Below are 16,541 nucleotides of genomic sequence, written 5' to 3'. Positions count from 1 at the left end.
ATTCATGGTTTTATACTGCAATGGCAGTGAGATCAAAAAAGGTGGTTTGAATGGCAGTCAATGAGGCATTTTTTGCCACGAAGGTGTCCAGAGGTAGTATCTAATACTACGTAAAAAATAATAATGCAGTCAAATCAATTTTGTTGCTAATCTTTGACTCATCCAAGACTCTAATAACCACCAAAGTTCCATCCCTCATTTTGTGTGTTCTTTTTTAATAAATAATGAGAAAATTCAGATAATGAAACAGGCATTTAATGGGTTAACATCCTGAAAAATATCGAATATTTGGTCGTTTTGAGTACGTTAGAAGTTGTTTAAGTGATTTCTGAAAAGAAAAGTAGGAAGAAATGTTGATGTATGATGATTTAATAGCGGTTATTATGGGCGTGTATATTTTTGCCACGAAGGGGTCCAGAGGTAGTATCTGACACTATGTAAAAAATAATAACGCAGTGAAATCAATTTTATTGTCAATCTTTGACTCATCCAAGACTCTAATAACCACCAAAGATCCATCCCTCTACTAATTATTATATTGAACAAAATGTAAGGTTTTGTGTTTTTTTGTAATAAATAATGCAAATAATTAAACAGGCATTTAAAGGGTTAAAATCCAGAATATTATTGAATGTTTGGTAGTTTTGAGTACGTTATAAGTTGTTTAAGTGATTCATGAAAAAAAAAAAGTAGGAAAAAAAATGCATGTATGATGATTTAATAGCAGTTATTATGGGCGTTATAACAAGGTGTCCAGAGAGTACAACATGCATCACGAGAGTATACAAAACATGTAAGAGTAAACGACAATGGATTTAAAAAATTTGACTCAAAAGAAGACTTCTTACAGAATTCCATGCCAAAAGCTGTAACACAGCTGAAATGATCACCAAATCAAAAAGAAAAGTCAGGAAAAATGTACAAAAATGCCCGAGGAGGGCACAAGGGTCAAAAGCAGTGAAAAATATAGAAAAACAATAGAAAATGTATTGCCTGCTCAAAAGACAGAAAATACTAACAACATGGGACATTTAAGTCCAGAAGTTGTTACCGAAAAAAGAGGAAGCAGAACAGCATACATTTTGTTTAACTCATGACATTGAAACACAGAAATGGACAGACTTGACATTACAGGAGATGTCGTTATTTTGTCACATTAAATCCTGTTGTTGTTTTTCACACTCTTTTTGAGTTAAGTGACAAGAAGTAGATACATCCTGTTGCAGGTCAAATCTTAACAACTGGGGTTGAGGTGAAATGTATGTTTTCTTCAGAGTTTGGTATAAGAGTAGGAAGAAATTAAAAGATGTTAACATTATAGCTATTCCTGTGTTCCCATGAACATATTGCTTCGGATGTATATGCTTCAACTTTGACTTACTATCAATTATCTGTATCAATATTGAATTAGTTGAATCAAATACACCAAGATAACGTACTGTGACATTATCCATGGCACAACAAATCTCTCCTTTTTGAAAAACTGAAACTAGCAAATGCGAAAACTAGATAAAGATAAAACTAACAAAAAAATGTAAAACTCAAATCTATTATAAACTTTTGTTATGTGTAAGGTGCAATTATAGCCAGTGTGTTGATTGAAGTCACACAGTGTCGATAGCTGATATTGTATTGCTCAGGAAGACTTGCATTGTTAAATTGTCGTCCCTTGAACCTGCCCTGGCCTGTATGCTCTCCATGAGTTTAGGCATGTACTTGTATTGTTGTTTCGCTGTAGCCTGAGGTACGGTTTCTATTGATTCCCTGATAAGAGCGCACACATACCTGAACGCTGTGTAAGAATCTGCTCCAGTGATATGAAAGGAAGCCAGCAGCTTTGTTTACAGAGGTGTAGAGTAGGACAAAAAGAAAACGTGTTGGAGAGAAGCAGAACACATTCCAATCTGGATCAACCACATACATCCAATACATTTCCGCATATCTTTAAAACAAGGGTATGTTATGTATTTTCGATGTTTTTGTTTTATTTGTTGAAAAAGTCTTTAGCAGGGTTTGAAAAATGGATGTCCATTTTGCAATTGGAAAGACTTATCCCGTGTTAAGAAGAACCCTTAATGAGTGTGTGAGGGACTGGTCACTATTGGCACTATACATGAAAGAAGAATGGTTAGTTGTTATATTTCTGGTGGTAGGAAGTGTAACAGAACAAGTACACACAGTTGGTCAACGCACAATCTTTTGACTAAAAACTTTTTTTTGTGACGTCTTCTATTTTGGTTCTTTGAATTTTGCACAAGTTGAAGAAGACTATTTACTTAAGTAAGAAGTGTCAAAATACTCAGTTACAAATAAAATTCCTGCGTTCAAAATTGTAAAATTACAAAAGTATAATCAAAAAATATTTTATATTTATTTATTAGTACCAAAGGTAAATGTACTAATTATGAAGAATGGCCCATTTAAGCACCATATATTTTTAATAATTGTATCATAATTTTTGATTAATCAATGTGTTCATCACTCCTAAATTAGACTTCAGTTGAATTACTTTATATACTAATGGGAAGCTTAAAGGTAGGGTAGGTAAGAATGGAGAAACCAGCTAGAGTGCGCTAGAATTTGAAAGTATGCAGCCGAAAGAAATCTGCCCTTTCCTTCAGACTTCCTTACAGAGCCCCTCCTCCAACACACACGAACGCGCACATGACCAATGAGGGCATGAGATAAGTTTGTGCACAGATGGAAGGCTGACAGGCAGGTAGGCCATCCAGTTACTTTAGCCGGGCCGGCTAAAAGGATTGGTCGTGCTTTTTACAGCGCCACGGCTTCCACAGATGACATTTTGTTATGGATTTATTGTCAAAGCATTTCATGTATTCATTGCAATCAGGAATTCCATGGAATATAACAAAAAGTGTTTCTGAAATAAATGACATACCCCACCTTTTTTTATAACTAGTATCTCAATCTGTAAAATAAATGTTGTTAATATAAAAGTACAACATTTGCTCACAAAATAAAGTGGAGTTAAAGTATAAACTAGCATGATGTGAACAAGCTCATGTAAAGTACTTGGAGTATGTACTTTGTTAGTTTCCACTTTCCACCAATGGCTTTTTCATATGTTTTGTCAAAGGTCTAGGTTTTGGTATTGTATCATCTAATGTTGGTTAAAAAACGATTGTGGCCAGCAATCAATAAATCAAATGATCCGACGGAAACAAGCAAAACAACATGTATCTGTGTCGCAGGAGAGAAATAACACTACACTTGTTCACACGCTTGTTCAAAGTACCTACTTTGACACGAAGATCATTAAAAGCCTTAAATCATTACAGCGCCATATTAACCTCACGATGATCTGCTAGTATTCAAATCTTACTGCACATGAGACCGATAACTGCGGTTTAGTGTTGATTACTCTTGATATTCTTGGTTAGTAGGATATAAGATAAAGACGGTGAGGGCCTCTGTTATGTGCTGAAAAGCCTTTCAGAGTCTGAACTGATCTGGAACTGCAAGGTCAGGCCCGCCCAGATCTGGCTGTCTCAGCGGACCGTAGCTGGTCTTCCGTTCTCTCCTGGTTGGTCCATCAGCCAAAACCAATTAGCAGAGTGAGCCCAAAGCCCAGACAGAGGGGCTGGAGTCAAACGCAGGTAGAGGGGGGATCCAGTTTCCTCTGGAGGACACTGGGCACTTGAGAAATAGACAACAAGTCCGAGATAGAAGTAGGGAATAACCTTCCACCAAAACCTATAGTCTCAAAAGATACCGTACTTTGTCTGTTTGGTTTAAATGTGAAGTTTGACTTTGCAATATTACCTTTGTCTACCTATTTGCCATTACGAGTTCTTAGCATATATATACCAAGTTGGTTCTAATGTTTAGCAATTTCATTGTTTATCAATTTTAATTTTTGTTATCAGAAAAAAATATTTCAAATTATTCCTAAAAATAAGTTTTGCCAACAGTTAGATGGACTTTCCCATAGACTTAAAATATATTGTAAAAATGTCCACAAACCGAAGAAGAAATGGAAAAGTTCAACAAACACGAAAATGAATTGAGAATTTCCACAAACACAAGAAGAATCAACAAAAAGTCAAATAAACCCAAGGACAAATGGAAAAGTTGAACGAATAAAAAAAGAAATGGAAAATTCATAATTTTTTTTTAAATAAACAAACCCAAGAAAGAATGCAACAAAAGGAGTGAAACAAAATCCATCTAATTAAGTTTACATTGAAAAGTTGAAAAAACCCAAGAGAAGATGGGAAGTTGAATAAACAGCAAAAGAAACATTTTAAACGTTAAAAAACACAATTTAAATGTTCCACACATCAATAAGAAAGAACGACATTTTTCTAACTCTCAAACTAAAAAAAGGTCTCCCGCTTTTTCTTCAGACCCTCGTACAAGTGTCACTTCAGAAGCCCCTTGAATATATTTGACTTCGACACATGTATATATTTCAGTATTTTATATGCATCATGTTTTTCAGATACATCCAGATGCCCCGGCCGTTCTGTTTCGAGCCCAGTAATCGCTACGTGGTTTCCATCCGGTTCCAGCGCCACGGTGTCACACACAGACACCTCACTGCCTTCATCCTCATAGACTCGGTGAGCAACCCCCTTTATTCACTATCATTGGCTTGTACGGTTGTTTTGTGTTTCCTGCTATCCCCCCCCCCCCCGCTCATAATCCCAGTCTCTTTACATGTACCTCCAATTCTATATTTACAGTATAATCCTTTCCTTTTTTTAACCTTCATCTTTTGTGTTCCTCTAATAGCTGGTCCTAATCCCCAAATACAATGAGCTGCCTGGTTTCCAAGGGAACGAGGTGGAGGCGGAGCAGCGGCGGGAGGAGATGATCCGCTACATGTGTCTGGATTCCTTCATGATCACACCGATGCCCGCCCTGGCCGAGATGTGCTCCAAACTCATCTGCAGCATATCCTCCATCATTCACGATGGGGCTCTGTGTAAGTACACACAAACACACACAACATGCAGATATTTAAAAGATGTGGGGTCAAATGCGTTGGCAATTCCTGGATCGATTTATTTTTATTTCTTTTATTGGTGGTAGTGATGAAATTGTTATGTATTATTTACATGGGTCACATTTAGGCTCCCGATACAGACATCTGTCCACAGTTGTTATCCACTTAAATCGACATCATATTAGCCTCTATAATCTTTCATTAAGATGTACACCGCTTCTTCCATTTCTGTATACAAAACGACATATAGTCCTATTTATCCGAATTGCATCACCTTGGATGAGAGTTTTTATAATATATTATATTCTAAGTGATTGAACCACTTCTCTTGTTAATTAAGAGACTCTGGGACGTTTCCCGGCAGGCATATAATAAGAGGGGATTTGCTGACACCTGCTGGTGCATAGCTGAATTGATGATTGAGTAAATTGCCCTCCACAATAATTCTGTTGCAAGTATTTTAACATTTGGGGCACAAATAGAATTCCTGCTTTATCTGTTTTAATTTTTTTGAAATGTATAAACTTAGTTTTGTCCATACGTGTACATTGTTTGAAAATACAAACTAATCAAACTCATGTTTAAATTAATAAAAAAAGACAAAGAAACTTGCCTTATCGTATGCAATTTAAAAAAGGAAAGTAATTATTAAACGAATACATTGAAAGTAATTCAGAATTCACAAAAATAAACAACGGGGGATAATTCTAAAAACGAAAACACGAACATATTTAAAGGGAGATTAAACATCATTGATAATTCCTGCTTTGTACTGACGACAAACATGCAGTGATAAATACTTGGGTGCATTATAAAGGACTGATCTGTATGTTCTGTGTGCAGCGTGTCAGTGTGACCCTCAGGGCTCCCTCAGTGGGGAGTGCGACCGGGTGGGGGGTCAGTGTCGCTGTAAACCCAACGTGATGGGTCGCCGCTGTGACCAGTGTTCTCCAGAAACATACGGCTTTGGAGTGAGCGGCTGCACTGGTGAGTCAGATCTATCATCAGCCACGTCTGTCACATGCTTCACACAACCACACCAGAAACACACCAGACCACCATCAAGGCACAGCAAAGTAGGAACAGAGAAGATCCACAGACGCCACAGCACTTCAGTGGGTTGTACCTTTTTAGATTCAGAGGGATCATCTTTGTAATAGTCAAAACATTTATATACAGTTTTTTTTATTCAAGTTTATACTTTGAAAAAAGTATTGCTATACAGTATACACTTCTGCGCTTTCAGCAAATGTCATTTACATTTTTGGAATTGTAGAAAAAGAAAAAGGGTTAGGGTTACACCTGAACCCACAAAGACAACTTTTTGCAACCGACAGTTTTTCCTAACTTTTGAACACAAATAAAAAGAAGAGCCACTCGATGGCAGAACGCTACTTCACAATACAGGCTGGCTCAACATATGTTTCCTCACTAGCGTGGTGTTTGTCATTTACACTCAATCATGGAGTAGTAAACAGAGCATGTTCTGGTTCTGTTGTCTCTACATCATCTCCAGTTAGAGTTTGGGTCATCCAATCACATTTGTATTGAATTGTCTTTTTATACATATTTGATCACATATTTGTATGAACCATTCAACTTAACTGTAGATCTGTGCTTTTGGTTTTAATGATATAGACACACATACAAATATAAATATATATGTTTAGTTCTGTGTGCTGATGTGCTATTTATGTTTGTATATCATGTTATGTTTTTTATAAATGATATCTTAACCTATGCATTTGTTCTAGTCACTTAGCGCTCTGTGACTAACCTTTGAACCTGCCGTCCCGCCCAGCCTGCGCCTGCCACTCAGAGGGGTCTCTGAGCCACCAGTGTGACCCGGCCACAGGACAGTGCCAGTGCAGGCAGGGAGCCACGGGGCGCCAGTGCTCAGACTGCCAGCCGGGCCAGTGGGGCTTCCCCAGCTGCAGCCCCTGTCAGTGCAACGGCCACGCTGACCTCTGCGACCCCCGCACGGGAGAGTGTCGGGACTGCAGGGACTACACAACAGGACACCTGTGTGAGCGGTAAGAGTCCCTCTGAGTCAGACTGTCCCCCCGTCTCTGCATATTAGACTGATGATGAATGTCTCCCTCGTCTGTCCCAGCTGTGTGGATGGGTTCTTTGGAAACCCGGTGCTGGGTTCAGGGGAGCACTGCCGGCCCTGCCCCTGCCCCGGGAACCCCGGCTCGGGTCACTTCAACGGGCACTCCTGTGAAGCTGACCAAACGTCCAACCAGATCATCTGCACCTGCAGACAGGGCTACGCTGGTGAGCTCGCACACTGAACACACACATGTTCTTAGTTCTGCTCATCACTTGTTGCTCTACTACGGTTCAGCTATATTTCATGTAATAGTTTACCTTGTCCTGCATTTCACTTGCACTATTTGATCATGTGTTATGTCTTAAGCATAGTCTTTGATGCATAGTTGGAGCGGCCTAGGACTTTATATTTTCATTGCCAAATCTACGATGGAGCTATTATGCAAATGCAATGAAACCTTTGAGTCTGTGAATCGCCCGTGGTCTGATTACAGTTATATATTGTCGGTGATCCTGCAATCAAACATGAGATACTTACCCTCTGCTTCCCTCTCACATCAGAAGTCCTGAAGCTAATCGTCATGCTATATTCTCCCTTGTATCGCTCCCCTTAGGGTCCCGCTGTGACCAGTGTGCCCCTGGTTTCTACGGCAACCCAGAGCAACCTGGCGGGCAGTGCCTCCCGTGCGAGTGCAACGCTAACATCGACACCCAGGACCCCGGGTCATGTGACCCCCGGACCGGCCAGTGCATCAAGTGCCTGTACCACACCGACGGCTCCTCCTGTGACCACTGTCAGAACGGTTACTTTGGCAACGCTCTGGCACACGACTGCAGACGTGAGTTAGGATAGCAGATGTCACATTTCATTCCTTTAAGTTGCCTAGAGTTAGGGGTGTAGAGTTAGGGGTGTAGAGTTAGGGGTGTAGAGTTAGGGGTGTAGAGTTAGGGGTGTAGAGTTAGGGGTGTAGAGTTAGGGGTGTAGAGTTACGGGTGTAGAGTTAGGGGTGTAGAGTTAGGGGTGTAGAGTTAGGGGTGTAGAGTTACGGGTGTAGAGTTAGGGGTGTAGAGTTAGGGGTGTAGAGTTAGGGGTGTAGAGTTAGGGGTGTAGAGTTAGGGGTGTAGAGTTAGGGGTGTAGAGTTACGGGTGTATGAGTTGCATATTTTTCTTTTGCTATGACTCATTCCAGATGCAATACCAAACCCCCTAGAATTGAAATGGCAGTGTGCAAAGTTTTAAGAGAAGATGATGTTTCATTATTTGTACATACAGTATATCTTTACAAACAAGCTGTCTCCTCGCTGTGTGGGCATTACATACTGGTTTCTGTCCTCAGGCTGTACGTGTGTGACTGCGGGCACGCTGCAGTCTGCGTGCCCTGACGGAGAGTGTCACTGTGACCGGCAGAGCGGGGCCTGCTCCTGCAGGGAGAACGTGGCGGGCCATAACTGTGACCAGTGCGCCGCCAACCACTGGAACTACGGTCAGGACCGAGGCTGCGAGCCCTGCGGCTGCGACCCCCAGCACTCTCTGGGAGCTCACTGCAACATGGTGAGCGAGCCGAGGGTCTGACAGCCTGGGAGTGGATCACGCAAACTGGGATGAATACATAAGTGTCTGCTTCTCTCCGTCTTCAACAGTTCACCGGGCAGTGCCACTGCCGCCCAGGCTTCGGAGGGAAACAGTGCACTGAGTGTGAGCAGTTCCACTGGGGAGACCCGCGGGTGCAGTGTCAAGGTATCTCCCCGTGTGACAGACACTGCTGGATGAATACCACATGTGCACAGACATGTGTTTTTATTTAGAGTAGAAAGCATTTAGTGAAGCTGTAAAACAGTCAGCGTGTCAGTGTTTGGTGTTTCATGGCCGAAAGCAAAACTTCCCTTCCTGTACCTTTCCAATAAATACATAATATGTAACTTTCCTCATTAGAATATCTTAAAATTACTAGACATACGTTATATATTTTGTTGAGTTGTGTTTTGATATATAATCACAAATCTATAAATCTCTTTTGAAACAGTTGTATCGCTTTTGCGCAAGTCTATATTTTTACCAGGTGATGGATGTTGTCATCATCGGCCAGCGTCTTAACTACTCAGAGAAACATGCTGAGGGGACATTAGTGGCAGGTTTGCCGAACATCATCAGAGAAACACATTTTAAATATGAAACGACTTTATTCTGTGTTTTTACGCATTCCAATCTCCGGGTCCGTTTGTTTTCGAGCGGAGGAGACTTTTGAGCATCGTTTTTCTAAAGCATGCTGATGGATGAACACTGAAGGCAACCTAACCACGAACCCCCATGATTCCACGCTACATCACAACAAGGGCGAAGTAGCTTCAGTCTTATAAAAATAAATGTTCTTTGTCCTCCCTCCTGCCCTTCAGAGTGTAACTGCCACCCCCTCGGCTCGGAGATGGCTCAGTGCGACAGGTTGACGGGGACGTGTGAGTGCAGGGAGGGAGCGGCAGGGAAGCACTGCGATGAATGCGCCCGTGGTTTCGCCGGCGTCTTCCCCGAGTGCGTCCGCTGTCACGCCTGCTTTCAGCTGTGGGACGACGCCATTTGCCAGATCAAAAGAGACCTGGAGCACATCCAGTACACTGCGCAGAAGATCCTGGAGAGCGGAATCACTCCAGGGGTCGGGGACACGCGCATCAAAGAGCTGGAGAAGAAGCTGGAGCAAGTAAAAGATCTGATCAGTTCTGAGGGCAGCGACAAGATCCACCAGCTGATTGGACAGAGCATCGATGACCTCAGGTGATGATGCCACACAGAGCTGGGATGTTTACTTGGCACGATGTGTCCCCTGCCAGTAACTGTCTGGATGTTATATTGAAGTATCCTGCTGTGTGTGTTCCAGGGCTGAGATCGCCCTGAGCGACGGGCGCCTGATGGGCGTCACCAGAGAGCTGAATGTAACAACAGAAGATGAAGGGGCGCTGAGTCAGACCCTGACTGGCCTGGAGAGGGAGCTGAGGGACATCAACACCACCGTGGCTCACAAACACCGCCTGCTGCAGGACTACCTCACCTCAGGATTTACAGGTAGCTAATTCAATCAAGTCAGTGAGGCTGACATTGTGTGACAATCTTATAAGTCAATCGTATATGACACTTTGCATTATGGGTGAACATATAACAATGTGCTAGCTGGGAGAGGAGGTTGGAAAAAGTTCTTTGTAGATTCAATTCAGAAAAGTACGAAGAAAATAGAACTCAAAGAATAATGTGATGAAGTCCCACTTCAGGCATAATATCAAGCAAGTGACGTCGATCAAACCTTCCAACGTGGTTCTTCACAAAACATTTTTAACGTTGACAGAATTAGTTTGAGGTGGATGACTTTGTCTTCACGCGGAATATTTGAAGTTTATTTTTGTAAATGTGTGACTTAAATCTTTGAGAATTTTAGATTTTTGTTCTTGTTATTTAATGAATGTATAATTTGAGAGAATATCATTCTCTACAATTCATGAATTCATTAAATCATTTATGGATACATGTATTTTCTTTTTACATAGAATGGCCCTAATGTGCTGCCATAGTGTAAACAAGAGCACAAGCAAACATATAAAAACATGTGTGATACACAAACATCATGCCTACAAACAGATATGTTCAGATTGTCTGTGGTGAGCAATTGCAAAATGTAGATAGATAGATAGATGGATGGATGGATGGATGGATGGATGGATGGATGGATGGATGGATGGATGGATGGATGGATGGATGGATGGATGGATAGATGGATGGCTGGATGGATGGATAGATGGATAGATGGATGGCTGGATGGATGGATAGATGGATAGATGGATAGATGGATGGCTGGATGGATGGATAGATGGATAGATGGATGGCTGGATGGATGGATAGATGGATAGATGGATAGATGGATGGCTGGATGGATGGATAGATGGATAGATGGATGGCTGGATGGATGGATAGATGGATGGATGGATAGATGGCTGGATGGATGGATAGATGGATGGATAGATGGATAGATGGATAGATAGATAGATGGATAGATGGATGGATAGATGGATAGATAGATAGATGGATAGATAGATAGAGAGATAGATAGATAGATAGATAGATAGAGAGATAGATAGATAGATAGATAGATAGATAGATAGAGAGATAGAGAGAGAGAGAGAGAGAGATAGATAGATAGATAGATAGATAGATAGATAGATAGATAGATAGATAGATAGATAGATAGATAGATAGATAGATAGATAGATGGAAATAAACGTTGTCCCAAGTTGGGAAATCGTTTTGTCACATCGTAATTCATGTACAATCACCGTCAACAAAGCTGAAATGTTAAAATAATGTGAGGGAAATTCTGATGAGAACATAAACCCTTTGCTTGTCTTAACAGATCAGTTTGACAAAGTGAAGCGGTTTTATAATGAGTCGGTGAAGGCACAGGAGAAATGCAACGCCTCGGTGTCCGGTCCGCTCAGTCCTGTGGACCGGTCCAAAGAGACCCGGGCTGTCACCGAGGACCTGCTGGACGCCAGCAAAGACAAGTTCCTGCGGGCTCTGGCTGCTCAGAACAAGTCTCTGAACGAGCTGCAGGACAAAGCCCACGACCTGGACAAGAGCGTCCAGCACCTCAGCAACAAGGTGGGCGGGGGCAGGGGCGTCATCACTTCCTTCCTTACTCACTTCCTCCCTTCATCTTGAAGTGGATCATCTGAGATACAAAGAAGGTTGTTTTGTAAAGTATTTCTCAATTGTGCAGAATCAAGCAAAAGCATTCGAGTTCATTTCATTTTCCATTTGTGTTTTGGAAGACGGTCTTAGGAATAGAGGAAATATTGAGAGAGATAATGCAGGATGTTTTAGTGTTGTCTTATAATAACTTATTCAGAACATATTTGTTCTTTCATCAATGGTGAACTAGATAGTAAAGGTTGGTATTTGTATTACATTAGTAGTAAATACTTGCTTTTGTTGTCCTGTCTATCAGGTCGCCCACTTTGTAACAAAGGGGAAAGACAACCAGAACACTGTCAATACATGTTGTTTTCCAAGTGTTATTACATTATTAAATAATGATGACAATTGATACACTTCATGTAGTTCTCACCAATAATATGATTTTTGTAACATTAATACTTTTGTATGCATGCTTCTACGTAACATTAAGCTGTCTTTGGCTCTTTCCTGCTGTACAACGCACATGTCCCCTCTGCGGGACTAATAAAGGCATTCTGATTCTGATTGATATAGCATTTCTTTAAATAGTTTAAATAAAACGTATCCGTGATATCCTGCATGTTCTTCTTACATTCCTATGGAATACTTTGAACTGAATTCAGACCTATAGACTAATTTGCAATGACAAAAAGTTATTTTTATATTTTTTTTTACTTTGAATTATTTATTTTTTAGTATTAATTGTAGGTCATTTTATCGGAAGACACACATTCTTTATTCTTTTAAAAAAAATGTTTATTAACTTTCTTTTTTCTTTCACTGACTAAAGCATTTCATGTAAGGATAATGCATTGCTGCTCCTTCCAGGTGTGTGGCGGTCACAGCAATTCAAGTTGCTCAGACAGTCAATGTGGTGCCGGTTGCCATGACGATCGGGGTGTGCGTGGATGTGGAGGAGAGGGATGCAACGGGACGGTTAGCGCTTCTGTCGCAGCTCTGAATCTCACCAGGAAAACCACGGAGAGTCTGAACGCCGCCAACGAGGAGCTGCAGAGCGTCGCCAGAAAGGTAGATACATATAGTGCGGGAAGGAGAGTGCATCCTCTTAAAGATATAAAGTATAACATTTCTTTGTCTTTGTTTCCTGTGTCCAGCTCCAGGATATCGCCACCCTCACAAAGGATGTAAAGAACCAGGCGATGAACACGCTGGAGAAAGCGCAGAAGAAGAAGGAGCACTTTGAAAACAACAACAACAAGCTGAAAGATTTCATCAAGAAGATCAGAGACTTCCTCACCGGTACATCGTAGTGTTTTACTGCTGTTATTAGCTCTGTACACAATAGTTTGATACTGCTTACATAATGTTGACATATATCATTTAAATCAACATTCAAACGGCCCTGGGTTCTCAAAGGGGGGTTAGTGGTTTCATCTCTACTCCTTAATACCCTTCAGTTAGTAACTTAGCCCAGATTGCTCCCATAGGCATGTGTGCTGTTAAGAATTGCATTTAAGTCACGTTGGATAAAAGCTTCAGCTAAATCACATGTGAGGTGCAGCTTCTTTAAAGAGACTATTATTCTTCATTGTGCGTCTCGCCGGTGTTTCTGCAGAGTTGCACATAAATGTGTCTCTTTAAACTTGCTTTCCAGAAGTCAAAGTTGTATTCAATTCCAACATTCATATCAAAGCAAATAACCGGCTTCAATCGGTATTTGTTGTAATTGTGTCTTTTAAAAACAACTTTTTAACAGCACTCAAAAAGCGGTTTACTGTTCAAACTGTCGCACCCAAAAGGAAGGCTTGCACCGTGTTTCACTTCTGATGAGGACATCACAACATGTAATGACAGACATTTGAAGCTTCAAAGGAGAACTTGAAAGAATCTTTCATGTACACATATGACCTCTGTACAGTTGGAGAAGATGATCTGTGCTCAGAAGTCTAGTTCAGTTCAACTACAGCTGGAATGCTCCTGCGGTAGGATCTTATTTCTAGTATTTATTTGTTTTTCTCTCTTCCCCTTGTTGTCGTGTACAGAGGAGGGTGCGGACCCAGAGAGCATAGAGAAGGTGGCTCTGCAGGTGCTGTCCATCACGCTGCCCGTCAACAGGACGGCTCTGGACAGGATGGTCCAGCAGATCAAGGGCGGCCTCTCCAACCTCACCAACATCGAGGGCATCGTCAACCAAACCTCGCAACATATCAAGGAAGCCAAGGAGCTGCTCCAGAAAGCTAAGGATGCTAAGTAAGTAAAGCTGTTGTGTTTTGTTTCCCATAATCCAGTTTGCTTGCTGTCCGAAGGAGCAGGGTTCGTTCTCTGGCTGCCCGCACACATATAGAAAGCAACTGCTTAATAATAATGAAGCCATTTGCAGTTAGAGGCTTCTATGGACCAGGGTTCAGCTGAGAGTCTGCAATGGGCGGCAGTAGCTCAGTCTGTGTGGACTTGGTTTGAGAACAAAATGGTTTCCGGTTCAGGTCCCAACAACAACAACAACAAACAGATGGTAGACTGGTAGCTTGAAAGGTGTCCTTGAGCAAGACACTGAACCACCAGCTGTTCCCCGGCGCCAGATACGACCGACAGCCTCTTCTTCAATCTGTATTCCTCTGCATGTCTGTGTTGGTACGGTGTGTATTCAACAAACTCTTCATGTTGCCCTGGTGGATGAATAATCTTATTTACAAGAACAAAATCACTCAGTGAATCCTCAAGCCTCTCTCCTATTTCCTCTTGAAGGCACGATAAGGCACAGCAGAGTGGGGGACATATTGGTCGTGAGGTGGAGGAGGGATTGGGCATCGGAACATATGTTTTTGACCAGGGAACGAGAGGACGTAAAGCCATTGTTCTTTGTGTGCTTGATTTACGGAACCTCAGAGAAAACAAACTGGTTTCAAACATCATTCAGAATGATTACAAACATGAAAGCAGATACTGAACAAAACAGGACCAGTTGCTTTGATGGAACAGATTACAAGAACTAAGAACAACGTCCTCAGCGTTATCCCTGTAGGACACAACATCTCCATACAACCGTATACCATCATATAATGCTTTAAGACCAAACTGCTAAACCAGATGGTCCAGAACCTTTCACAAACTTCAAACCTGAAACATGTAAATGCTAATCTTACATACCACATTCAGGAGCTGCAGGTGTCTCCAGAAGAATCAGAAAATATGTTCAACAAGATGTTATTGTTAAATCGTCTCTCATCGTGTGCCCACCACTGAATTAACAATTGTGTAGAGCAAATCATCTTTTTTGAAATAAAAGTTCTTTAATTTATTCAAAATGCTCGATAGGTATTTTAATTGACGTAAAATAATATGTAATTCCACAATTACGACACACACTCATGACTGAGGAGTGCAACCTTGTGTGTCTGACTAACTCCTGGTGTCACTGTGCAGGAGCCTGGCGGAGGGAGTGAAGGACAAAGCCAACAGCACCAAACAGGCTCTGGATGTGTCTGAGAAGGCCATAGAGAAGGCCCGCGCCGCCATGAAGGAGGCCAGCAGCAACCTGCACCGCACCAGGAACGCTGCAGCTGAGGTACAGGAGCCTCACGAGGCCTGTGGAGCTCTTCCTCCTCCCACATCGCTCCATCTCCCCCTTCATCCTTTGTCCTGTCATCCCTCTGCAGGTGGACGAGAGGCTGACGCGGCTGGAGGACAAACAGATGGATGTGATGATGCGCCTCAACAGCCTCTCCATGGAGGTGGAGGCTCTGAGGAACAAGACGGAGCAGAACAGGCTGGTGGCCAAGAGAGCTAAAGAGCTGGCTAACAACGCCACACATCAAGCCTCCTCCCTGGAGAGGGTCAGTTGTTAGAATATGTCTTATTTATCCCCAAAAGTGTATGTAACGGAGTACGTTTTGTGGGTTACTTTAGGAGTTCTTTATGAGAAATAAATTGTTATTATTTGGGGGGAAAAATAACTTGAGATTGATCATTTTGCTTCATCATCATTGAAAGATATTTAAAATGATCATGTCGGAATTTCTTTTAAGGAATCTGAACCAAACAAAGATATTTTCTCAAGTCTAAATATCTATGCAGCACCAACATCTCGTATTGCATATGTACACAGTTTGAATATTGCACATATTGTTATTCTGGTGAATTCTGCAGCCCTGATATCATTACTACCGCTGTGTGGTGTCTGCAGAGCCTGAACGCCACAGAGAAGCGGTACCAGGAGCTGCAGATGAAGGTGGACTCTCTTGGAGATGTTGGAGGTCTGAACAACGTCAACCAGAAGGCCAAGGAAATAAAGAAGGAGGCAGAAGACCTGCTAAACAAAGCCACCAAGGGGATAGAGCAACTCAGGAGTGAGTACAGGAAGCGAAACATGCCCGCACAGGAAGTAGGCACAGGCCATTGTTTACAGTCCTCTGAGGAATTCCCTCGCATTAAGGTGGTGGAATGAAATATCTACTCTTAATGATTTGTTGAGAGTATATGTTGCAGGTTTTGATGAGTTTATAGATTAAATAATGTCTGGAGGCAAGTGAAATAAATCATTTCATTTGAATAAAAAGGGTACATTTCCTCAGTCTAACCTAGGATACCAAAATAAAAAGAAATAAATAAAAAGATCTTCATTTGTTTAGAACTTTCCGATAACAGAGGTACGTAGTGCTTATAATACATGAGAGCAAAGCAAGACATCGAGAATAGAGTGCCACATCGAATCATCTTCTTCTCATCGTGTCCACAAGGCAGTCGGTTACAGGGCTCGGTTAGATGTGGTTCAGCCCCAGCCGAACACATTGCTGTCCCTTCTCATTAAACTCTGCCAAGTCCGATGTTGTGCAGGGTTGCTCCAGC

General features: G+C 41.7%; 1 protein-coding gene across 2 annotated transcripts in view; it reads left to right on the top strand.

Annotated features, from left to right (window-relative positions):
• The window catches only part of lamb2l (laminin, beta 2-like), an 89,891-nt gene that overhangs the window by 70,930 nt on the left and 2,420 nt on the right, over window positions 1–16,541 (top strand). For both annotated transcript variants that reach the window (XM_034087375.2, XM_034087376.2), the window contains exons 18-34: window positions 4,463–4,583; window positions 4,756–4,948; window positions 5,813–5,956; window positions 6,771–7,002; window positions 7,083–7,246; window positions 7,636–7,860; window positions 8,359–8,573; window positions 8,663–8,759; window positions 9,416–9,788; window positions 9,892–10,076; window positions 11,413–11,660; window positions 12,564–12,764; window positions 12,851–12,995; window positions 13,739–13,946; window positions 15,120–15,261; window positions 15,353–15,529; window positions 15,880–16,042. In XM_034087375.2, the coding sequence (XP_033943266.1) occupies window positions 4,463–4,583; window positions 4,756–4,948; window positions 5,813–5,956; window positions 6,771–7,002; window positions 7,083–7,246; window positions 7,636–7,860; window positions 8,359–8,573; window positions 8,663–8,759; window positions 9,416–9,788; window positions 9,892–10,076; window positions 11,413–11,660; window positions 12,564–12,764; window positions 12,851–12,995; window positions 13,739–13,946; window positions 15,120–15,261; window positions 15,353–15,529; window positions 15,880–16,042 (3,233 nt within the window). The remainder of the gene's footprint in view (window positions 1–4,462; window positions 4,584–4,755; window positions 4,949–5,812; window positions 5,957–6,770; window positions 7,003–7,082; window positions 7,247–7,635; window positions 7,861–8,358; window positions 8,574–8,662; window positions 8,760–9,415; window positions 9,789–9,891; window positions 10,077–11,412; window positions 11,661–12,563; window positions 12,765–12,850; window positions 12,996–13,738; window positions 13,947–15,119; window positions 15,262–15,352; window positions 15,530–15,879; window positions 16,043–16,541) is intronic.

This window comes from Pseudochaenichthys georgianus, chromosome 7 (genome assembly GCF_902827115.2).
Source record: "Pseudochaenichthys georgianus chromosome 7, fPseGeo1.2, whole genome shotgun sequence".
NCBI classification, from domain to species: Eukaryota; Metazoa; Chordata; class Actinopteri; order Perciformes; family Channichthyidae; genus Pseudochaenichthys; species Pseudochaenichthys georgianus.
This window is presented reverse-complemented; position numbering and strand designations above follow the sequence as displayed.